Source organism: Mustelus asterias, unplaced genomic scaffold, assembly GCF_964213995.1.
Source record: "Mustelus asterias unplaced genomic scaffold, sMusAst1.hap1.1 HAP1_SCAFFOLD_2113, whole genome shotgun sequence".
Classification (NCBI taxonomy): domain Eukaryota; kingdom Metazoa; phylum Chordata; class Chondrichthyes; order Carcharhiniformes; family Triakidae; genus Mustelus; species Mustelus asterias.
In genome coordinates, this window is record NW_027592058.1 from 1 (window position 1) to 24367 (window position 24367).

The 24367-nt window shown below is 47.8% G+C and overlaps 1 protein-coding gene across 1 annotated transcript; it reads right to left on the reverse strand.

Annotated features, from left to right (window-relative positions):
• Positions 1-385: 385 nt before the first annotated feature.
• On the reverse strand, positions 386-23944 carry LOC144489306 (putative stereocilin-like protein; the record flags this gene model as incomplete). The annotated part of the gene is made up of 8 exons (XM_078207185.1): positions 23884-23944; positions 19776-20849; positions 17836-17860; positions 13922-15791; positions 10147-10209; positions 6657-6778; positions 1833-2021; positions 386-572 (listed from the first exon to the last, which is right to left on the reverse strand). Coding segments are annotated over exons 1-8 (3591 nt in total), but the record flags the coding sequence as incomplete, so codon positions are not given.
• Positions 23945-24367: the final 423 nt, after the last annotated feature.

A 24367-nucleotide genomic window follows, 5' to 3' on the forward strand; every position in this document is an offset into this window, starting at 1 on the left:
CATTCCCCCCCTCCTCCATCTTCCCTGTACCCTCTGCCACCTCCCCCTCTCCCTCAGTGTCCTCCCCCTCTCCCCCTTCCACCCTGTTACAACTCCCTCTCCTCCACCCAACCAGCTCCGCCTCCAACCAGACCAGCCCGCCTCCAACCAGGCCAGCCCCGCCCCCAACCAGGCCAGCCCCGCCCCCAACCAGCCCCACCCCCGCCCCCAACCAGCCCCCGCCCACCCCCAACCAGCCCCGCCCCACCTCCAACCAGCCCCTTTCCGCCTCCAACCACCCGGCCTGCCTCCAACCAGCCCCGCCGCGCCTCTACATTCTCCACTTCCCTCCCCCTGTCCCCACCCCCGTCCCATGTCCCTCCGCCCCCTGCCCCTCTCCCCTCACCTGCTCGGGATGCAGCTGCTGGAAGTGACAGATGGGTAGAAATGGCAGCAGGGGTTGGACGGATCTCAGGAAGTGGGGCGGCCAGGACTCCACGTCTCCAAAGGTGTTGCTGTTGAGTAGCCGCCTGGCGAACGCTCTCTTCTGCCTCGCCTTCATGTCTGGGCTGTGGTCTCTGATAGCCGCTAAACTGTGAGAGACAGAACACGGCTCAGTGTCAGGGGGTCAGGGAATATCGTCAGCCCCAGCACAGGAACGGCCTACCTTCTCCATTCTCCTCGTACTGGGGCAGTTCCCCAGGGGACCAGCTCCTCTTACCCAGGCAGCCATTCACCATGCTGGGTTATTCAACTACGGAGGGCATCCCTGGCCACATCTGCTGCGCTGTTGCCCACACCTGTCCCTTCCAGCAGGAAGCATTGGGCAGTCTGGGGTACAGACCCCTTGCCCCACCCCAGCCTCAAAACCAACAGTGCGGCACTCCCTCAGCACTGACCCGCTGACAGTGCGGCACTCCCTCAGCGCTGACCCTCTGGCAGTGCGGCACTCCCTCAGCGCTGACCCTCTGACAGTGTGGCACTCCCTCAGCACTGACCCTCTGACAGTGCGGGACTCCCTCAGCACTGACCCTCTGACAGTGCGGCACTCCCTCAGCACTGTCCCGCTGACAGTGCGGCACTCCCTCAGCGCTGACCCTCTGGCAGTGTGGCACTCCCTCAGCACTGACCCTCTGACGGTGTGGCACTCCCTCAGCACTGACCCTCTGACGGTGCGGCACTCCCTCAGCACTGACCCTCTGACGGTGCTGCACTCCCTCAGTACTGACCTTCTGACAGTGCGGCACTCCCTCAGCACTGACCCTCTGACGGTGCTGCACTCCCTCAGTACTGACCTTCTGACAGTGCGGCACTCCCTCAGCACTGACCCTCTGACGGTGCTGCACTCCCTCAGTACTGACCCTCTGACAGTGCGGCACTCCCTCAGTACTGACCCTCTGACGGTGCTGCACTCCCTCAGTACTGACCCTCTGACAGTGCGGCACTCCCTCAGCACTGACCCTCTGACAGTGCGGCACTCCCTCAGTACTGACCTTCTGACAGTGCGGCACTCCCTCAGCACTGACCCTCTGACAGTGCGGCACTCCCTCAGCACTGACCCTCTGACAGTGCGGCACTCCCTCAGCACTGACCCTCTGACAGTGCGGCACTCCCTCAGCACTGACCCTCTGACAGTGCGGCACTCCCTCAGCACTGACCCTCTGACAGTGCGGCACTCCCTCAGCACTGACCCTCTGACAGTGCGGCACTCCCTCAGCACTGACCCTCTGACAGTGCGGCACTCCCTCAGCACTGTGGGCATCATTTTAATTCTGGAATTTCTGGTTCAGAGTGAGGGGAGAACACAGAGTTAATGAAAGAAGAGAGAATGGATTTTTCGCTGATGAACTCACACACTGTCATTCAGAAGGAGGGACACGGGGAAACTCCGGATGTCCGAAACCGTCATGAAGGGAATGAACTGTGACAGGTCCACGAAGAGGTCAGGGGTCACCCGGGGAAACCTGTGCAGAAAGGCAGCTGTGAGGGTCTCCAGAGCGGGTTCATCTTGCTGGGAAAGCTGCAAAGACAAAAGATCACAGCTATTCAAATAATCTCCAGAGACTGAGGTGATGCTGCCTGCAGGGAAAACTGCTCCTCACTCCCAAGCTTCCAGCTTCGGAGTTGGGCCATTCCGAACATGCGTGTCCAAGGGAGAGGCAAACCAGCCAAGAGATTACAAAAGGTCGTGAATGAAGCCCAATCCATCACGCAAACCAACCTCCCATCCATTGACTCTGTCTCCACTTCCCGCTGCCTCGGGAAAAGCAGCCAGCATAATTAAGGACCCCACGCACCCCGGACATTCTCTCTTCCACTTTCTTTCTTCGGAAAAAAGATACAAAAGTCTGAAGTCACCTACCAACCGACTCAAGGACAGCTTCTTCCCTGCTGCTGTCAAGACTTTTGAATGGACCTACCTCGCATTAAGTTGATCTTTCTCTACACCCTAGCTATGACTGTAACACTACATTCTGCACTCTCTCCTTTCCTTCTCTATGAATGGTATGTTTTGTCTGTACAGCGCGCAAGAAACAACACTTTTCACTGTCTGTAAATACATGTGGCAATAATAAATCAAATCAAATCATATCGGAGAGAGCCTGCTACTGGCATTTGCCCAGAGGGTGCCCCGGGGCAGCACGGTGGCACAGTGTTTAGCGCTACTGCCTCACAGCGCTAGGGACCCCAGTTCAATTCCCGGCTCGGGTCACTGTCTGTATGGAGTCTGCACGTTCTCCCCGTGTCTGCGTGGGTTTCCTCCCACAGTCCGAAATATGTGCTGGTTAGGTGCATTGGCCATGCTAAATTCTCCCTGTGTGACCCAAACAGGCGCCGGAGTGTGGCCACTAGGGGATTTTCACAGTAACTTCATTGCAGTGTTCATGTAAGCCTACTCGTGACACTAATAAATAAACTTTAGAGTCAGTCTCTGCAGCAGCAGCCTATTCCACCTCGGGGAGCTTCACAGCTTAGCCCACTTCTGTTCCCAGCCGCGGTTCAAATGTTCTTGACTCAGGGGTAGGGGTCGGGCTGTGTGTGTGCGCGCGCCGTGTAGGCAGGGGTGCACACGGGAAGGGGATGCGCTTGTGCAGGTTCCACACTAAGTTGAGGATATCAAAGGGGATGAAAGGCAGGCACGTGAAGTGAATAGCGCTGGGTCGGATGTTGTACAGATTTACAAGACCTGGGGACAAATTTATATCAAGAGATAAAGGAGCTTTGGCAGCTACAGTTCCTAAATTTCAAAGGAGGATAAGAAGTCATTTACAATTTAGAAAAGATAAATAAAGCAACGTGTTAGGGGGAGACTAATAAATATGGAATACGGACTATTACAATTTGTTAGGGGCAGTTAACAATCATGGTTTATTCAGGGATTTTGAGGGTAAAAGGATTACAATAGAAACATAGAAGCAGGAGGAGACCATTCGGCCCTTCGAGCCTGCTCCGCCATTCATTTTGATCATGGCTGATCATCAAATTCAATATCCTGATCCCCCCCCTTCCCCCCATATCCCTTGATCCCTTTAGCCCCAAGAGCGAAATCTAATTTCTTCTTGAAATCACACAATGTTTTGGCCTCAACTACTTTCTGTGGGAGTGAATTCCACACATTCACCACCCTCTGGGTGAAGAAATTCCTCCTCACCTCAGTTCTAAAAGGTTTACCCCTTATCCTCAAACTATGACCCCTAGTTCTGGACTCCCCCACCATCGGGAACATTCTTTCTGAATCTACCCTGTCTAACCCTGTTAGAATTTTATAAGTTTCTATGAGATCCCCTCTCACTCTTCTAAACTCCAGTGAATATAATCCTAACCGACTTAGTCTCTCCTTTCTCTATGAACGGTATGCTTTGTTTGTATAGGTTAGATGGGCTTTAGATTGGTTTCACTGGTCGGCGCCACATCGAGGGCCGAAGGGCCTGTACTGCGCTGTAATGTTCTATGTTCATATGACAGACCTGCCATCCCAGGAATCAGCCTGGTAAACCTTCGCTGCACTCCCTCTATAGCAAGGACATCCTTCCTCAGATAAGGACAGCAAAACTGCACACAATACTCCGGATGTGACCCGAGTGGGCGGCACGGTGGCACAGTAGTTGGCACTGCTGCCTCACAGCGCCAGGGACCCAGGGTCGATTCCCGGTTTGGGTCACTGTCTGTGTGGAGTCTGCACGTTCTCCCTGTGTCTGCGTGGGTTTCCTCCGGGTGCTCTGGTTTCCTCCCACAATCTGAAAGACGTGCTGGTTAGGGTGCATTAACCCGAACAGGCGCTGGAGTGTGGCGACTAGGGGGATTTCACAGTAACTTCATTGCAGTGTTAATGTAAGCCTTACTTGTGACTAATAAATAAACTTTTTTTTTCACCAACGCCCTATATAATTGCAACAAAACACCCCTATCCCTATACTCAAATCCTCTCGCTATGAAGGCCGACATACCATTTGCCTTCTTTACCGCTTACTTTCAGCGACTGATGCACGAACACACCAAGGTCTCACTGAATGTTCACCTCTCTCAATTTACACCCATTCAAACAATCAAAGGGAAGTAGCAGTCTACTGAAGATACTTTTTTGAAAGCTAGATAGTGCATTCGAAAGGTTAAGTACCATTCCACACTCAGGGTAAAGACATCAGCCAGCTGACATGATGTGGTAAAAGGACCGACACTGCCGGCTGAATGCTTACGTGGCTAAAGAGTGCCAGTAAAGATCCATATCGGGATCCATTTCTGAAGATTGTATGCCTGGAGACCTCTGTAATACCTGGATTAGCAGACAGAGCTCACAGTGCAAGGCCGAGTCTGGCAGCAATAAGCAATAAGGAAGTGACTCGGAGGAGCGAAAGGGAGATAAGACAGATAGGTAGTTCTTGGGATAGTCGGTACCCTGCCTTGTGAGCATCTGCAAATTGCTTCACCAAACAACTTTGGAATGTAAGTAAAGCCTTCCCTATGCGACTGACGGCGTATAAATATTGTATGGTTTGTCAGCTGGCTGGACTCTGCCCTAGAAGCCCTTCTCTGAGCTCGTGCTCTCCCAATGCGTTGGATAATAAATGATCATTCCATACTTAGTCTCCTGAGATAATTTTGCATCATAATCGGTTCCACAGCAGAGAGCAGAAGAGAGATAAGAGGTTTACAACATACACAAGGCCACTAACAAATAAAGCAAACTTATTACATTTTATTGTACCCGAACGAGGTGCCCATGAAGAAAACTTAAAAGATTTTCATATCATGGGAAAGATAAATTTCAGAAGAATTGATGAGGACAATGGGAAAAAAATGAAAAAGGGAAAAAAAAGTGTTTAAAATGAGATTGAGAGCTGTGTTTTTTTGTTGGGGGGAGCAGGGGTGGGGGGGGAAGAACCATGTAACCCCTCCTGGAGTACACTCTGACTGGAAACGGGCAGCTTTACCACTGTACCAATGTAGCAAAGCTTCGGTTTTCAGAAAGCAGGATTTTGTTTTAAAGTTTTTTGGAATTACAGCAGCAGAGTGGGAGAGAGAAGCCCTTCGGCAGCAGTGGGGGTTTGCCTCGTGGTAACATTACTGGATTTATCAATCGGGTAAATATCTAGAAGGGATTGTTGCCTAAAGGTGAATTATTTTGCGATTCAAGCCAACTAGAAAATCTTATTGTTGGAATCTTCTGTCAGAATAATTTTGACTCTGTAAATGTAATCTTGTGTGTTTACATTTTCTTTTATTAATGAATGTTTTAATTTAATATTTAAAATCTTCAAAAGTGTTATGGAATCCTGACTTCAGTCCAAGGTGTTTTCACATGGTAATGTCATAGAGTCATAGTCATAGAGGTTTACAGCATGGAAACAGGCCCTTCGGCCCAACTTGTCCATGCTGCCTTTTTTTTTAAACCCGTAAAATAGTCCCAATTGCCCGCATTTGTCCCATATCCCTCTATAGCCATCTTACCCATGTAACTGTCTAAACACTTTTTAAAAGACAAAATTGTACCCGCCTCTACTATTACCTCTGGCAGCTTGTTCCAGACACTCACCACCTTGTGTGTGAAAAAATTGTCCCTCTGGACCCTTTTGTATTTCTCCCCTCACACGTTAACAAGTACAAAAAGAGGAGTTGTGATAGCTTGTCCAGTTTCCCTTTGGGATTTGGTTTGCATGGCACTCACCACCTGTCAGTTCATCACACACTCCTATGATGCAACTTGACAAGTTTTATATTAAAGGTGCTATATAAACGTAGTTTGTCATTGTTATTGAGACAGTGGTAGAGAGACAGAGAGGTTTAGGGCCACCAGTGGTGCAGCGATTAAAACTGCGGTGTGTACATGGGCTAAGTGAGGAGCGCAGAGATCTCAGAGGATCGCGGGGCTAAAGGTTACAGAGGAGAGGAGGGGGGTGCGCAAAGCCATGGAGGTAGTTGATGCAGGAATAATGATTTTAAAATGAAGGCATTGCTGGAATGGGAATCAGTGTAGGTCAATAATCACAAGGTGTCGAGGGGTATGGGGAGATCATGGGAGAATGGCATTGAGATAGAGAATCAGTCATGTTGAATAGTGGAGCAGGCTCAAAGGGCCAAATGGCCTACTCCTGCTCCTATTTTCGATGTTTCTATCTCAGTGTTACCCCAGATTATTCCCGAGTACGCCCATGCCAACTGTTCAACTGTTGCCCCACTTTGTGCCCACCTGGAGTTGCCGCCATGTCCTGTGCATGTGGGAGAGCAGTTTCTTCACAGTGTCGCTTTCAGCGGACATAAGGAGCTTCCGCAAATTCTCCTGCGGCATCTGCAGGTATTCCTGGGAAAAAGGAAGCAGCCAGAGACAGCGTCATTATCATCATTGGAGTCCGAATCAATCCACAGACACATCGCCAGCCTCCCGTTCACCGTGTCAGTGTGGCTGAGATGGGTCACCCGAGTCACAGCTGAGTGACAGTCTAAATCTCTCAGACGTGGGAATGTCCTCCCAGTGCAGTACTGAGGGAATGCCGCACTGTTGGAGGTGCCATTCGGATGCAATGCCAAATGGGGCCCCTGTCTACTCTCTCAGCAGCTGAAGTCAACATCCTAGGGGTTACCATTGACCAGAAACTCAACTGGACTCGCCACATAAACACAGTGGCTACAAGAGCAGGTCAGAGGCTGGGATTATAGCGCCGAGTAACTCACCTCCTGACTCCCCAAAGCCTGTCTACCATCTACAAGGCACAAGTCAGGAGTGTGATGGAATACTCCCCACTTGCCTGGATGGGTGCAGCTCCAACAACACTCAAGAAGCTCGACACCATCCAGGACAAAGCAGCCCGCTTGATTGGCACCCCATCCACAAACATCCATTCCTTCCATCAGTGACGCATAGTACGGTGGCACAGTGGTTAGCACTGCTGCCTCACAGCGCCAGGGACCCGGGTTCAATTCCAGCCTCGGGTCACTGTCTGTGCGGAGTCTGCACTTTCTCCCCGTGTCTGCGTGGGTTTCCTCCAGGTGCTCCGGTTTCCTCCCACAGTCAAAAGATGTGTGGGTTAGGTGGATTGGCCGTGCTAAATTGACTCTAGTGTCAGGAGGATTAGCAGGGTAAATATGTGGGGTTATGGGAATAGGGCCTGGGTGGGATTGTGGTCGGTGCAGACTCGATGGGCCGAATGGCCTCCTTCTGCACTGTAGGGATTCTAACTCTGAGTACCAGCAGTGTGTGCTATCTACAAGATGCACTGCAGCAACTCACCAAAGATCCTTAGACAGCACCTTCCTTCCAAACCCACGAGCACGTCCATCTAGAAGGACAAGGGCAGTAGATACATGGGAACACCATCACCTGCAAGTTCCCCTCCAAGCCACTCACCATCCTGACTTGGAAATATATCGCCGTTCCTTCACAGTCGCTGGGTCAAAATCCTGGAATTCCCTCCCTAACGGCATTGTGGGTCAACCCACAGCACGTGGACTGCAGCGATTCAAGAAGGCAGCTCACCACCACCTTCTCAAGGGGCAACTAGGGATGGGCAATGAATGCTGGCCTGGCCAGCGAAGCCCATGTAACATGAATGAATAGAAAGAGGTAAAAGATCCCATGGCACTTGCAGCCATAGAGGGGGGGGGGGGGGGGGGGGGGGGGGGGGGGCAACATTGCAAAGAATAACGGAATATTTGGTGACTGTCACATTGTTGATGTGGGATCTTGCTGTGCGTAAATTAGCTGACAAGTTTCCTCCATTCCAACAGTATCTACTTTTCAGAAGTATTTCTGGCGTAGAAGTGTTTCTATATTTGTATATATTTATATCAAAGTATTTCTATATTTAGCGGTAGGGTGGCACAGTGGTTGGCACTGCTGCTTCACAGCGCCAGGGATCTGGGTGGAATTCCAGCCATGGGTCACTGTCTGTGTGGAGTCTGCACATTCTCCCCATGTCTGCGTGGGTTTCCTCCGGGTGCTCCGGTTTCCTCCCATTGTCTGAAAGACGTGCTGGTTAGGGGCATTGACCCAAACAGGCGCCAGAGTGTGGCGACTAGGGGAATTTCACAGTAACTTCATTGTAGTGTTAATGTAAACCTTACTTGTGACTAATAAATAAACTTTAACTTTATTTAATTGGCTCCATGTCACTTTGAGATACCCTGAGGTTGTGAAAGGTGTTTATTTTTCTTTGTGGCTTCCAATGGCTTGTTGCACCTTTGCAGCCATGAACAAGGCTACTGACCTCAGGATTAAAAGCCCAGTAATGTTCGGGGTTTGGTGCAGGGTTGGGTGGGAACCAGGGCAGCGTCTGACACTCGACAAGAAAACTACAAACTCCAGCTTCCTCAATGGCCCGTGCTCCCCCTACTGGACAGCTCTTGCACATCAGGACATGGTCAGGATCTGAACTGTGATGAGCTCTGTGGTTGAATAGGCCGATGACACACTGCCCAGAACAAAAAATTGTCTGATATCCCAAAAGCATGTGGACGTCAGCCTAACCAGAGAGAGAAAATGACACCAAACTAAGTGATTTATCCCACAACATCTACTGATTAATAGTTAATTAGGAATTACATTCAATAATTTAAGAGCCGCTTGAGTGATTAAAGTGGCTGTGTTAAAGGTAGCTCGCAGCAAACTGTGCTGTTTTGCATGCTGGTATTTTATTTATTAGCTGCACTGCTTTTTCACCTATTTATGCGTGAATTCAGCGACTGTCATTTGAGTGATGGCAGCTTTTATTGACAGAAACCTCACTGAGTATTTGAACTTGGAGGAGTTCTCATTAAGAGAATGATTTGATGGGATTCCCTAGCCACTGAATACAAGGGGAAGCTGGATCAACACGGGGAGGAAGATGTGTTCTACAGGTGAATATCCATTTACTGAAAGAGGCAGAAGATGATATTGTGTGGTTCACAACTGTTTCATTGAGGTACTAATGTTCAGTTTCTACCCTTCCTTTCTGGATCCTCTCCCGGTCCCAACGTCACTCCTCTCCTGGGCTCTGAAATACAGACTTACTGAGCATTACCTGCTTGCAATTTACTCTGAAGCTAGTCCTCTTAAAGGGAGTTTAATTCCTAACGTTGTCAGGATTCGCTGATGGGTTGAGATGAGGGAGAGGAGTCTCGTGTGGAGCATAAACACCAGTATAGACCAGTTGGGCTGAATGGCCCGTTTCTGTGTTGTAAATACTATGTATCATAGAATCCCTACAGTGCAGAAGGAGGCCATTCAGCCCATCGAAACCAAAAGAGAAAATGCTGGAAAATCTCAGCTGGTCTGGCAGCATCTGTAAGGAGAGAAAAGAGCTGACGTTTCGAGTCCAGATGACTCTTTGTCAAAGCCCATCGAGTCTGCACCAACAACAATCACATCCAGACCCTATTCTCGTAACACCACACATTTACCCTCTTAATCCCCCTGACAATTTAGCATGGCCAATCAACCTAACCTGCACATCTTTGGACTGAGAGAGGAAACCGGAGCACCCGGAGGAAACCCACGCAGACACGGGGAGAATGTGCAAACTCCACACAGACAGTGACCCAAGACAGGAATCGAACCTGGGTCCCTGGCGCTGTGAGACAGCAATGCTAACCACTGTGTCACCGTGCTAGCTCCATGTTTGTCAATATTACAACAGTGTCGACATTTCAGAGTATCCTGATGTGAAAGGTGTTATAAAAATGTTCTCTTACCTGAAAAAGAACTCTTAGAGCTGGTGAATCATCTTCACTCTGTAGCATATCCCAGAGGACTGGCTGTGGGGATAGGACAGACGAGATTGCATCAATATTCTACTGGATAAAGATGACACTTATGGGGGAATTTTCCTGCGACAGGAATCGTAGCGGGGGTGGGGGGAGGTGAACCATGCAAAGATCCGTTGACCTCGGGCAGAATGTTCCAGTTTTGGGGTGAGCATAGCCGGAAAATTCCACCCTCAATCAGAGATTCCACTTTCTCGCTCTAATCTCTGTCCGTTCTGAAGGTACTGACGTTCCAGGATGCAGTTCCTGGTCTATCAGTGAGTCCTCTGGTACCTCATACTTCAGGTAAATTCTAAGGAAATTTGGCATGTTGGCTACGACTCTCACCAACTTTTACAGATGCACCATAGAAAGCATCCTTTCTGGTTGTATCACAGCTTGGTATGGCTCCTGCTCTGCCCAAGACCACAAGAGATTACAAAAGGTCGTGAATGAAGCCCAATCCATCACGCAAACCAACCTCCCATCCACTGACTCTGTCTACACTTCCCGCTGCCTCGGCAAAGCAGCCAGCATAATTAAGGACCCCACGTACCCCAGACATTCTCTCTTCCACCTTCTTCCATCGGGAAAAAGATACAAAAGTCTGAGGTCACGTACCAACTGACTCAAGAACAGCTTCTTCCCTGCTGCTGTCAGACTTTTGAATGGACCTACCTCGCATTAAGTTGATCTTTCTCTACACCCTAGCTATGACTGTAACACTACATTCTGCACTCTCTCCTTTCCTTCTCTGTGAACGGTATGTTTTGTCTGTACAGCGCACAAGAAACAATACTTTTCACTGTGTGCTAATACATGTGACAACAATCAAATCAGGTGAGGGTCGAGAGTAGATGGTGAACATTTCCAGGCTATTTAGTTGCTGGGGGCAAGACCACTCGGCAATGCTCAAATGTCAGGTGTAAAAAGGATTGCATTCAAACACAACACGCTGAATTTCATGTCAAAACACAGCACCTTTGTTCACACAAAAAACATTAACTCCGGGCAAAGATTCGGGATGAATTATTTGCTTCCCAAACCCCCGTGTGAATCAGTGCCTTTGGAAGGAGCAGGGATTCTTAGTGACGCAAGAGCTGTGACATTATCAGCAGTTTATCCTACAGTCCGAAAGACGTGCTGGTTAGGGTGCATTGGCCATGCTAAATTCTCCCTCCGTGTACCCGAACAGGCACCGGAGTGTGGCAACTAGGGGATTTTCACAGTAGCTTCATTGCACTGTTAATATAAGCCTACTTGTGACACTAATAAATAAACTTTAAATTAAGTTTGAATAGTTGTCTTTTGGATGAAGTATTAAACCGAGGACCCTGCCTGCCCTCTCAGGTGGAGGGTAAGGACCCCACAGCACTATTTTGGAGGAGAGCAGGAAGAGTTGTCCTTGGTGTACTGGTCAATATTTAAACCCCATCAAATATCATCAAAACAGCTCATTGGCACACAGCTATTAGTGGGATCTTGCTGTGTGCAAACTGGATCACCATGTTTCCTGCATTATGAATACGAGTACACTTTAAAAAAGTACGTCATTGGTTGTAAAGCATCCTAAGGATGTGAAAGGTGCTATATAAATGCAAGTCTCACTTCCATCCTGTTCAGAGAAATCAGCATTTGTAATGGATGACAGGACAGGATCACCAATAAATAGTCACAACTCCAAAGATTATCAGTCTAACATTTTGTACTAAGCTCCATCGTTCTGATGGAGTATGCTACATTCAAACACTATCTTATGAGATGATCACACATTTCCCTGGGGAAATGTTAATTGTGCTGTTACAGAGTGAGGGACATGCATTAATTATTTAGCTTACAGACCGAGGGAAGTGAAGTTAGTGAAATATCACAATTTGAGTCATTCTTTATTACAATGGCCTAGTGGTATTATCGCGAGACTATTAATCCAGAAAATGTTCTGTGGACCCAGGTTCAAATCCTGCTACGGCAGATGGTGGAATTTGAATTCAATAAAAAATATCTGGAATTTAAGAATCTACTGATGACCATGAATCGATTGTCGGAAAAACCCATCTGGTTCACTAATGTCCCTCTAGGGAAGGAAATCTGCCGTCCTTACCCGGTCTGGCCTACATGTGACTCCAGAGCCACAGCAATCTCTCAACTGCCCTCTGAAATGGCCTAGCAAGCCACTCAGTTCAAGGGCAACTAGGGATGGGCAATAAATGCTGACCAGCCAGCGACGCCCATGTTCCACGAATGAACAAAAAAAAACTTGCTTGCCTTAAAATATTTACCGTTATATATTTTTTAATTTACAGAATGGATGCCTGAGTAATGTTATTTTTAGCATCTGAACAAATCAAACACAGGCCTGGGAGATTGATGGATCTCAAATCCTTTTTCCCATTAATTCTTGGCCATCTCTATGAACCCATCTTGCAGCCATGATCCCCACCGTTGACCATTTTCACAATGATATCAAAACTGTATTCTCTGGTTACCAGCTCTCGTGCCAGAGAAATAGCTTCGCCTTACTTATCCCTCATTACATTAAATTTCCCCTTAACCTTCTTGGTTCTAAAAGGAACAATCCCAGCTTCTCGACAATTGAACTCCCGGGTACAATTCTGGTAAATCTCCCCTGCACCCTCTCCGAGACCTGGACATCCTTCCAAAAGTGCGTTGCCACATAATTGAAAACTTATAGCCGAAACTTTTGATAGGTAAGTATTGGCCATTGAGGCAATGTTATCATTAAGTTCAAACAGGACAAACTGACAAAGGTCTGGGATGGCTGGGACTCGAGGAGCCTTACTCCAATGACACTTTACTGATGGGTCTTACTGGAAAAGTAGTGTAAAGATTTGGTTGGAAAAAGCAGTAGCTTGTTGGGGTCTTGTGTTCAATTCTGGGCACCAATGGGGCGGCATGGTGGCACAGTGGTTAGCACTGCTGCCTCAGAACGCCAGGGACCCGGGTTCGATTCCCGGCTTGGGTCACTGTCTCTGCGGAGTCTGCACGTTTTCCCCGTGTCTGTGTGGGTTTCCTCCGGGTGCTCCGGTTTCCTCCCACTGTCTGAAAGATGTGCTGGTTAGGCACATTGACCGTGCTAAATTCTCCTCAGTGTACCCGAACAGTCGCCGGAGTGTGGCGACTAGGGGATTTTCACAGTAACTTCATTGCAGTGTTAATGTAAGCCTTACTTGTCTCACTAATAAAGGCGGCACGGTGGCACAGTGGTTAGCACTGCTGCTTCACAGCTCCAGGGACCTGGGTTCGATTCCCGGCTTGGGTCACTGTCTGTGTGGAGTTTGCACATTCTCCTCATGTCTGTGTGGGTTTCCTCCGGGTGCTCCGGTTTCCTCCCACAGTCCAAAGATGTGCGGGTTAGGTTGATTGGCCATGCTAAAATTGCCCCTTAGTGTCCTGGGATGCGTAGATTAGAGGGATTAGCGGGTAGAATGTGTAGGGATATGGGGGTAGGGCCTGGGTGGGATTGTGGTCGGTGCAGACTCGATGGGCCAAATGGCCTCTTTCTGTACTGTAGGGTTTCTATGATTTAAATAAACTTTAAAAAACAATGTGTAGGAAGGAAGTCCTTGGGGAGGGGTTTTACCAGAATGATGAGGGACTTCAGTTTTGTGGAGCGACTCGGGAAGCTGGGATTGTTCTCCTAAAAGAAAGCTGAGGGGAGATTCATTCAGGGTGGCACTCACATTTGTTGTACCCTATTGCTTACACTGAAGCAGTTGAGAAGGTCATTTTTAAGGGTTCCATTTGCCTCCTCCTTCAAGTAGCTGTCAACAGTCTGTAAAATACTGATGGAAGCATTGGGATTAAACGAGCTCCAGAACGAAGCATTGTCCGATAAGCTGGACAGGAGAACGGCTTCACTCAAAACGTCTCGGACCTCCTCCTCACTGCGGCCGAGGCTGGAAAAATCCAGGATGTAATCAAAGACTTGGAGAATGTAGTTGGCGTTTGATATCCAGCTGAAAGCCTGCTCGTCACACTGGTTAAAACGGTTCAGAAGGTCCATCAGGAAAGCAGTCGGGTTTTTACAAAGTTGAGTTGCGTTGAAGCTCAAAGGGATGGGCAACTTGTCCAGCCAATGACGGATCAAACACTCTCCGTCTGGCGGAGGGGGGTTGGAGGGTGTGCAATAGTTTACAATCCAAGGGTGGGGTTGAGAGACGATAGAATAAAGAGTGGCATTTCGGCAAATGACCTCCTTTAAGCCCTCGGCATCCTGATCTTTGCAGGTTGCTAGAAGGTTGCCATTGAGGAACATCTTGTACGACCACGATTTGTAATCACATTTTAATGGAGCGTTTCCAGCGATCAAAGTATCCAGTTCCTCCCGGAACTGATCAAGCAGGTTGCAAAACTGAGTTAGCCAGGACATGGTGCGTTCGTCCACCTTTAGAGATGTCCCATTGGTACAGATATTGTGGATGTGAGCCGTGGCGTTCCCAAAGATACACTCCTGCAGATCATTGATGGTGACATTCGAAATTTCAAACAATCCGTGACAATCGGTATTCGAATGGTGTAGGCCCTCTAAGCTGCTGATGGTATGTGTGCAGAGGAGACTACCCCAATCACTAGCCCCAGTCATGTCCCTCAGTAATGTATAGTTAGAGCAGAGCTCCCTGATGTACTCAACGCCAAGGTGAAGGATGCATTCCTGAACCTCGTCCATCTCAATACTCGAACTCCGAAACACGAGGTCACATCTGTCGTAAACAATATTTGTTTCTTCAGAGGGGGTCGATAACCATGAACAGACCTGGTTAATCCAGGGCTCGCTCACACCCAGACGCTTCAGGAACCTCATTTGAGAACAAAAGTGTTGGATGTAATCAGTACCATTCTTATCGTCCACAATCACAGAGATCTCTTCCAGGTTCAGTCCATTTAGTTGGCTGCAAAGATTAATGATCAACCTTTTGTCTCCAACTACATTCTTCAGGAAGGTTTCATTGGAGCAGAGCTTGTGGATATAATCTGTACTATTGCCCAGCAGACACCTGCTGATATCTTCTGGGTCTACCTTTGAAATGGTGGATAACCTGTCACAATTACTGGCGCCAGCTTTCCTTGACCCGCTCTGAAGTCTGGCACAGAGGTGGAGAATCCAGGGCTGGTTGAAGCCTTTCCGACTCAACAGAGAGCTGTTGCTGCACACGGTGATGTTGAACTCCGAGGTGTAAAACTGCCGACAGACCTGAACCCAGTAAAGATCCTCCTCAACTGCGGAAAAGTACCAGGCAGCATCTGAGCAGGCAACGCTGAGATCCGGGGGTGTCTGCGTCACGGCCGCGGTGTGGTTGAAGAGGTTGCAGTACAGATAGAGAGTGAAGTTGGAGATCCCTGGTAACCTGGGCATGGAGTCGTTGCAAACGGCTTCCAGCGTGCCAGCGCTGGCAAAGTCACTGGCATCTTTAACAGACCTCTCTGATCTCTTGGAAACTTCATGGGAATTTTTCCGCCTGCCTCGGATTTTCTCACCCGGCCGGTTACAAGCTAGAAAAGGCGTTTCGGTCAAAGTTCCTCGTGAACTGAATCCCAGTATTGGAATGTTCCACGTGATGTTGTTTCTGATCCCCCTGGATATGAAATATAAAAACAAGGCAGGGAGACAGATCCAAATATCCTAAACAGGGAGACACTGGGGGCACTTTTACAACAGGTTCATCTGCATGTCAAGATGAATGATTCTCAAAATGCAAACGACATGCACAAAATATAACTATTGGAGCACAACTTGTTAGAATGTAACCAGTGACAACTTTGTGTTGGATGTAATGTGATCAATGATGACAAGCTGTAAGGGTCAGCTAACCCAGTAAACCATGGAACCAATTGCAGATGATGTGATGGTCAGCTGACTCACTATAAATAAGAACCTGTTTGGAATTCTGTTGAGCTTGGAGTGGCCCAGGGCGAGGCCCCAAGTTTGGAGTAATGATGTTTCTTTATTAAACCCTTTCTTTGATTTATAAGTTGGAGTAAATTTTGTTATATTTTTATTGTCTGCATTTGAAGAGTTCCTTTTGAGGAAACATAACAAAGTGAAAAGCAAGAGGCCAATGGGGCACATTGCTGTCATTCCGAAGTGTTAGCAAAGTGAAAGGGAGAAAATATATCTCCTAAAACAGTAACAAGTAAAAATGCTTATTAACTCTAACCTTAAAATAGCCATCAAAAAAATTTCAAAATCTTAACACATCAGCAACCCAGAATGGGTATTAGATGGATAGTCATGATCTGGTCTTTGAGGCTATTCACTTGTTCTGAGCCACTGATTCAGGCAGTGAGCTGAAACACTCAAATGAATTTCTTTATTGCAGACAGGAACATACTCCTTGCCTCTCTAAACCCTGATATTAATCCTGGTCCCAGGGTGAAGGAAAGGTGTTTCCACACTGTCTGTGTGGAGTTTGCACATTCTCCCCGTGTCTGCGTGGTTTTACTCCAGGTGTTCCAGTTTCCTCCCACACTCCAAAGATGAGCGGGTTAGGTGGATTGGCCATGCTAAATTGCCCCTTAGTGTCAGGGGGACTAGCTAGGGTAATTGCATGGGGTTATGGAGAATGGCCTCCTTCTGCACTGTAGGATTCTATGAAACTCTATGAAACACGATGACCAATGTTCAGTGAAAGGACTTTGCATTTTGCTTCAGGAAGTAGGACATGCCAATCAGGGGGCAGGCATAGAGTCATAGAGGTTTCCAGCATGGAAACAGGCCTTTCGGCCCAACTTGTCCATGCTGCCCCTTTTTTTTTTTTAAAAACCCCTAAGCTAGTCCCAATTGCCCGCATTTAGCCCATATCCCTCTATACCCATCTTACCCATGTAACTGCCTAAATGCTTTTTAAAAGACAAAATTGTACCCGCCTCTACTACTGCCTCTGGCAGCTTGTTCCAGACACTCAGCACCCAGGCAATGGGAAGGGGGAGGAAGAGAGATTTTGAGGAGGTTTCTAATGGCGCTGAGTGGTTACAGGTAGAATCCCAGATACTATAAGAGCCGTACAGTGTGAAGGTAATAATCACCAAGAATGAAGCTATAGTCTTATAGCCTATCAGGCCTAGATTTAAGAGTGCGATCATAGAATCCCTACAGGTGCAGGAGGAGGCCATTCGGCCCATCGAGCCTGCATGGACAACAATCCCACCCAGGCCCTATCCCCGTAACCCCATATATTTACCCTACTAATCGCCCTGACACTAATGGACAATTTAGCATGGCCAATCCACCTAACCCGCACAGCTTTGGACTGTGGGAGGAAACCGGAGCACCCGGAGGAAACCCACGCAGACACGGGGAGAACGTGCAGACTCCACGCAGACAGTGACTCAAGCCGGGAATCGAACCCGGGTCCCTGGCACTGTGAGGCAGCAGTGCTAACCGCTGTGCCACCGTGTTGCCAATGGTGTTGGTGATTTGTACTGTTGTGTTTCAAGCTTCTCATTTCAGTGAGTGGCATGTTTTGGAACCACATTTTAATGGGCTATTTCCAGCAAATCTTCAAAGCTGCTGTGGGTTTTCCAGATGACGGGCAGTGCTACAGGGGAGGCTGGAGGGCTTTCAGGTCAACCTCGTGATCTTGCTGTGAAAACCAAGGTACGCACCGGCAGTGAACTTACCACAAAAGAAGCTGCCTCAGATCTCCTGTAAGAAAGAAGAGACATTTGAAGTTTTATCCGCAATGCTTTCCCACATCATAAAATATTGAAACGTAAGGTGGTTAGGGCCATTTGAAATCTTATATACAGACAGGAAGTGTGTCAGGCAAGGGGGGGAATGTTTTTTGGGAGGGGCGGGGAGAGCACGGCTCACTTAAATGTTACGGAGAATGAGAAATTCTAATTGTGAAGCCACGATCAAAAAATTGGAATTTTATTTTTACAAGACGAAAAACAAAGTAAGGTGGGTTATTAAAAATTGGAGACTCCATACAGTAATAAATTATTTGGTGAATAGAGTCATAGAGGTTTACAGCATGGAAACAGGCCCTTCGGCCCAACTTGTGCATGTCACTTATCACTAAACTAGTCCCAGCTGCCCACATTTGGCCCATATCCCTCTATATCCATCTTACCCATGTAACTGTCTAAACGCTTTTTAAAAGGCAAAATTGTACCCACCTCTACTACTACCTCTGGCAGCTCGTTCCAGACACTCACCACCCTCTGTGTGAAAAAATTGCCCCTCTGGACACTTTTCATCTCTCCCCTCTCACCTTAAACCCAGGCCCTCTAGTTTTAGACTCCCCTACCTTTGGGAACAGATGTTGACTATCTAGCTGATCGATGCCCCTCAGTAGAAAGAAGGCACAAATTCAAAATGACCACAAACATTCACTCCCTCCACCACCATTGCAGTGGCAGCTGTTTGTACTGTCTACAGGATGCACTGCAGCAACTTGCCAAAGTTCTTATGAGAGCATCTTCCAAACTCACGACTGCCACCATCTAAAAGGAGAAGGACAGCAGACACATGGGAACATCATCAGCTGCAAGCTCCCTCCGAGCCACACGCCATCCTGACTTGGAAATATATCGCCATTCCTTCACTGTCACTGGGACAAAATCCTGGAACTCCCTCCCCAACACCACATGGACTGCAACAGTTCAAGGTGGTAACTCACCATCACCTTCTCAAGAGCAACTAGGAATGGGCAACAAATGCTGGACTAGCCAGCGACACCCACATCCCGTAAATTTTTTTTAAAAACTTGCTCATAATAGAGCGGCACGGTGGTACAGTGGTTAGCACAGCTGCCTCACGGCGCCAGGGACCTGGGTTTGATTCCCGGTTTGGGTCGCTGTCTGTGTGGAGTCTGCACGTCCTCCCCGTGTCTGCGTGGGTTTCCTCCCACACTCTAAAGATGTGCAGGTTAGGTGGATTGGCCATGCTAAATTGCCCCTTAGTGTCAGGGGGGCTAGCTAGGGTAAATAGGGCCTGGGTGGGATCATTGTTGGTGCAGGCTCGATGGGCCAACTGGCCTCCTTCTGCACTGTAGAGATTCTATGATTCTAAGAATCAGGCTGCCACTCCCAGTGCAGTACTGAGGGGGTGCTGCACTACTGGCTTTTGAATGAGGCATGAAACCGAGATCAGCCCACCCTCTCGATGGACCCAAGTGATTCTGAGGCACAATTTTGAAAAGCAAGGGAGTTCTCACAGATACTCAGGACCAATATTTATCACTGGACTAATATCGCAAAAGCAGATTTTCATTATCACATTTGTGGGGGCTGCCTGTGAGCCAAGGGATTGCCCCTAAAACATTTCAAAAAATAATTAAAGTTAAAGTTTATTTTATTAGTCACAAGTAGGCTTACATTAACACTGCAATGAAGTTACTGTGAAAATCCATTGTTTGCAAGGGTCACGAAAGAAGCTTTATAGAAGCAGGTCCTTCTGTCCCAAGAAACGTGAAGGAGAAAGTTAGACAAAATGCTTTTCAGAAGAGAGATATATTTTGTCACAAGAGACCGTTCAAAAGAGGGAATTGGATAAAAGAACAGAGGAGGATTTGGGAAGGGCAAGAAAAGGCGTATCCTACAACAAGATCACTCACCCACAGCACATTTCCCATTGCGGTCTACCTGAGGGATTCCAATTACAGATGTTACTTCATTTGCCAGGGTGCCCGTCATTCGGGACACTTTCCGCTTAAAGTTGGTGTAGACGGACGTCCCGACCTTTCGCAAAATATTCTGCTTGAGTTCTTCCAGGCCGTCCCACAGGATTTCCTCGCCCCACGTGGTTTGGGATCGATTTGCTGATCCGCTCCTCCTGACACCAGGTTTGGAAAGAATCTGAAGCAAGCTGTGCATCGCGCTGGTGCTTTTCCCTGAGTTCGGACTCTGCGGGGTAGGATTGCGATGACTCTCGGACTCTGGAGATCTATTCCATGGCCGGAACCGCTCAGTCCCAGGAGGTGGACCGGGGGACTGGAAATTCACCGCGGACTTCCAGTTTCTGAGGTCAAACAGCTTGGCCAGACCTTCCAGCCAATCTATATTGATGGTACAATCACTCTGCTCCATGAGTGAACAGATTAGTTCCTGAATACCAGCATTGGCTTGTTCATACGTCCCACTCAATAATGTCTGGAAAACCATCTCAACCAGACCAACGATGACATCCCAGTTCTGCTTCTGCCAAAACCAACTAAAAAGCTGCTGCTCAGTGAAGAAGTCCAAGATACTTTGTAGAAGTTGGATTAGACTGTCCAGGTTCCTGCTCGCCCTCAGAGACACAAAGAGATCCTTCAGTCCCACTGTGGCCCTGGGTGGGGGGTCAACTTCCACCCCTCCTGGGTCGAGAATGCTCAACGTTAAGCTTTCATCTGCCAGATCCTGGAGGTCATTGTTCTGTAAATACAATGAGATGTTGTACAGAAAGGCAGACAATCTCTTACTGTCGAGCCTACGCTTGGTAAGAAAGGAGGGCAGACTTCTCTGTGGTAAGGTGCTCAAAGTTTGAAGTCCTCCCACCAGGCTGGAGATGACGGAACGGATGCTCTGAGAACCCTTGGTTCCCGATCTTACATCGACAGCGGCCATTTCCCCTCTTCCTTCTGTAGCACCGTCTCCTATTAGGTGTGCGACATCTTTTAACACTTCCAGGTATAGGTCAATCTTGTTACCTGTAAGATTCAAGTTTAATATTCAGCATCGAGCATTTAGAGAGAGACGAGGGTGTGTGCTGCCATGCAAAACACAGCAACACTGCTTTCATTCTTCATTTGTCTATCCTTCATTTGACAAAGAGTCCCATTGTTTGCAGAACGTGCAATCCTCCACATTGAGATTATGTTTTCCTCACTCCAACTTTCCCAGCCATCTCTCTGTGATTCTAGCTTGGTTAGAGTTACAAACCTGCTGCCCACCATTCGATAAGCCACCTGACCCTGCTTACAAACATCAGCAATAACCAGCAATGGACAATCTGACCGTGGGAGGCATCAGAGCCCGACACCCACACCATCACCCACTCAATGTACTGCCACCCGCACCCAGTGCACTGCTACCCCCACAGCACACTGCCACCCCCAGGGATCTGGGTGTACAGGTACACAGGTCACTGAAAGTGGCAACCCAGGTGGAGAAGGTAGTCAAGAAGGCATACGGCATGCTTGCCTTCATCGGCTGGGGCATTGAGTTTAAAAATTGGCAAGTCATGTTGCAGCTTTATAGAACCTTAGTTAGGCCGCACTTGGAATATTGTGTTCAATTCTGGTCGCCACATTACCAGAAGGATGTGGAGGCTTTGGAAAGGGTACAGAAGAGATTGTTGCCTGGCATGGAGGGTTTTAGCTATGAGGAGAGGTTGGGGAAACTTGCTTTGTTCTCACTGCAGTGACGGAGGTTGAGGGGCGACCTGATAGAAGTCTGCAAGATTATGAGGCATGGACAGAGTGGATAGTCAGAAGCTTTTTCCCAGGGTGGAAGAGTCAATTACTAGGGGCATAGGTTTAAGGTGCGAGGGGCAAGGTTTAAAGGAGATGTACGAGGCAAGTTTTTTTTACACAGAGGGTGGTGGGTGCCTGGAACTCGCTGACGAGGGAGGTAGTGGAAGCAGATACGATAGTGACTTTTAAGAGGGGCGTCTTGACAAATACATGAATAGGATGGGAATAGAGGGATATGGTCCCCGGAAGAGTGGGGGGTTTTAGTTCAGTCGGGCAGCATGGTCGGTGCAGGCTTGGAGGGCCGAAGGGCCTGTTCCTGTGCTGTAATTTTCTTTGTTCTTTTGTTCTTGTTCCCACAGCACACTGCCATTAAAAGCTCTAATATTTGGAAAAAAGACAAGGAGGGGATTTCTTCCCCGGGTCCTAGGGCTGGTTTTTTATCCCGCTGCCTGCATCACGAAAAAAACATTATGATAGAATCCTTACGGTGCAGAAGGAGGCCATTTGGCCCAACAAGTCTGCAGCAACCGCAATCCCACCCATGCCCTATCCCTATAACCCATGTAATTACCCTCTTAGACCACTGACACTAAGGGGCAATTTAGCATGACCAATCCACCTAACCCACACATCTTTGGAGAAGGGAAGGAAACCGGAGCACCCGGAGGAAACCCACGCAGACACGGGAGAATGTGCAAACTCCACACAGACAGTCACCTGAGGCCGGAATTGAACTCGGGCCCCTGGCGCTGCGAGGCAGCAATGCTAACCACTGTGCCACCGTGCTGCCCCTGTCTGCTGTGTGCAAATTCGCCTCTGCGTGTCCTACATTGTAACAGTCATTTCTGTTGAAAAATGTTTCAATGGTTAGAAAGAAAACACTTGCATTTATATAGTGCCCGATTTGACAAAGTACTTTACAGCCAATTAAATACTTTTGCAGTGAAGTCACTGTTGTAATGTAGGAAACACACTGGGATGTCCAGAGATGGTGAGGGGTGCTATAGAAATGCAGGCTCCAATTTACTTTTTACTGATGCCAGTTGTGTGCTACTAACTTGGCACTGACAACATCTGCCAACTCAACATCTGTCACTCCAAGTCTATGTGGCCCTGTACCATGCTGGTTCAACAATAAATCTCCAGACCAACCTTACACTCAAAATTTCATATGGAAGTCTGATAAAGTTTTTGAATGCATGAACATACAAACAAGGAGCAAGAGTAGGCCATTCAGCCCCTCGAGCCTGCTCTGCCATTTAATAAGATCATGGCTGATCTGATAGTGACCTTAAATCTGCATCCTGCCTATACCCCTGACAACCTATCACCCCCCCTCGCTTACCAAGCATCTATTGTTCCTAATTGGAGAAAATTAAGATTAACAAAACAAAGTTAACGCAGGGAGTTGATTAGAGGCAGACGGCTGGAGAAATGATGAGGTGCAAATCAGTCTATCAGTGGGTATAGAAGTGGTAACTTCAAAGTGGAGAGATAAGGAAATTGACGCGGATCTGGGTTGTACATCCTCACAGAATATAAAATAAAACACACATGCCACTATGAACCAGTGCTCTAAGTTACCCTTTCTGGGTTTAGTGTGATTCATATGCTATCCACCTTTGCCTTTAAAAATATTATGGACTCTGCTTCCACTGGAACTCTTTTCCTGAAAAGACAAAGACTCACAACACTCGGAAAATATTTTGCTTAATCTCCATTTTAAATGGGCGACTGCTTACTTTTAAACAGTGACCCTTACTTCTAGGTTCTATGGTAAGTAGTCTCACAACACCAGGTTGAAGTCCAACAGGTTTATTTGGTAGCACAAGCTTTCGGAGCGGTGCTCCAAAAGCTCATGCTACCAAATAAACCTGTTGGACTTCAACCTGGTGTTGTGAGACTACTTACAGTGCCCACCCCAGTCCAACGCTGACAACTCCACACCTAGATTATACAGCAAGAGGAAACATTCTCTCCACATACATGCTGTGAAGATCCCTCAGGTCTTGTATGTTTCAATCAAGTTGCCTCTTACTCTACTGGATACAAACCTTTCATCCAGGAAAGGATCTCCAACCTTTCCTTATAGGACAACCCATCCATTCTAGGTACTAGTCTGCTAAACCTTCTCTGAATGACTTCCAATGCATTCACATCTTTACTTAAATAAGGAGACCGACACATTATTGCAGATGTGGCCTCACCAATGCCTAGTACAACTGAAGCATAACATCCCTATTTTTGTATTTGATGCTCAAAATCTTACCTGTACCCTGTGGTGTAAGTAGCAACACAGAGGTGACCATCAGGAGAAATGTGGCTGCCATTGTTACTGTGAATGGGGACACTTCTGGCTCTTACACCACACGTCTCAAGTCATCCCAGCTCGAACGCTGATGCTTCAGTGGTGACATCCCATTCTGCAACTGCACAGACGATATGATTACATTATGATACAGGGTTGACATTCTAGACATGTGTACAGTGAGCTGCTTGGCTGCATCACTATACTTTAAACATATCATTTCACGTCTCAACTTGCACAGCTGAAATAGCACGAATTAATGACTTTATTTGGGGTTAATTGCCATTTAGCATACTTGCCCAACCCTTGGCCAAAGGGAGCCGTGATGTGTGAACCTCTTGCTCATATATTTTTGCTTGATTCTGGGGTCATTCCCATAGGCTGGGATGAGTGAGCTTCTTGTGGTGGTTACATTGAAAAAGGAGACAAGACAGAAACAGGAATT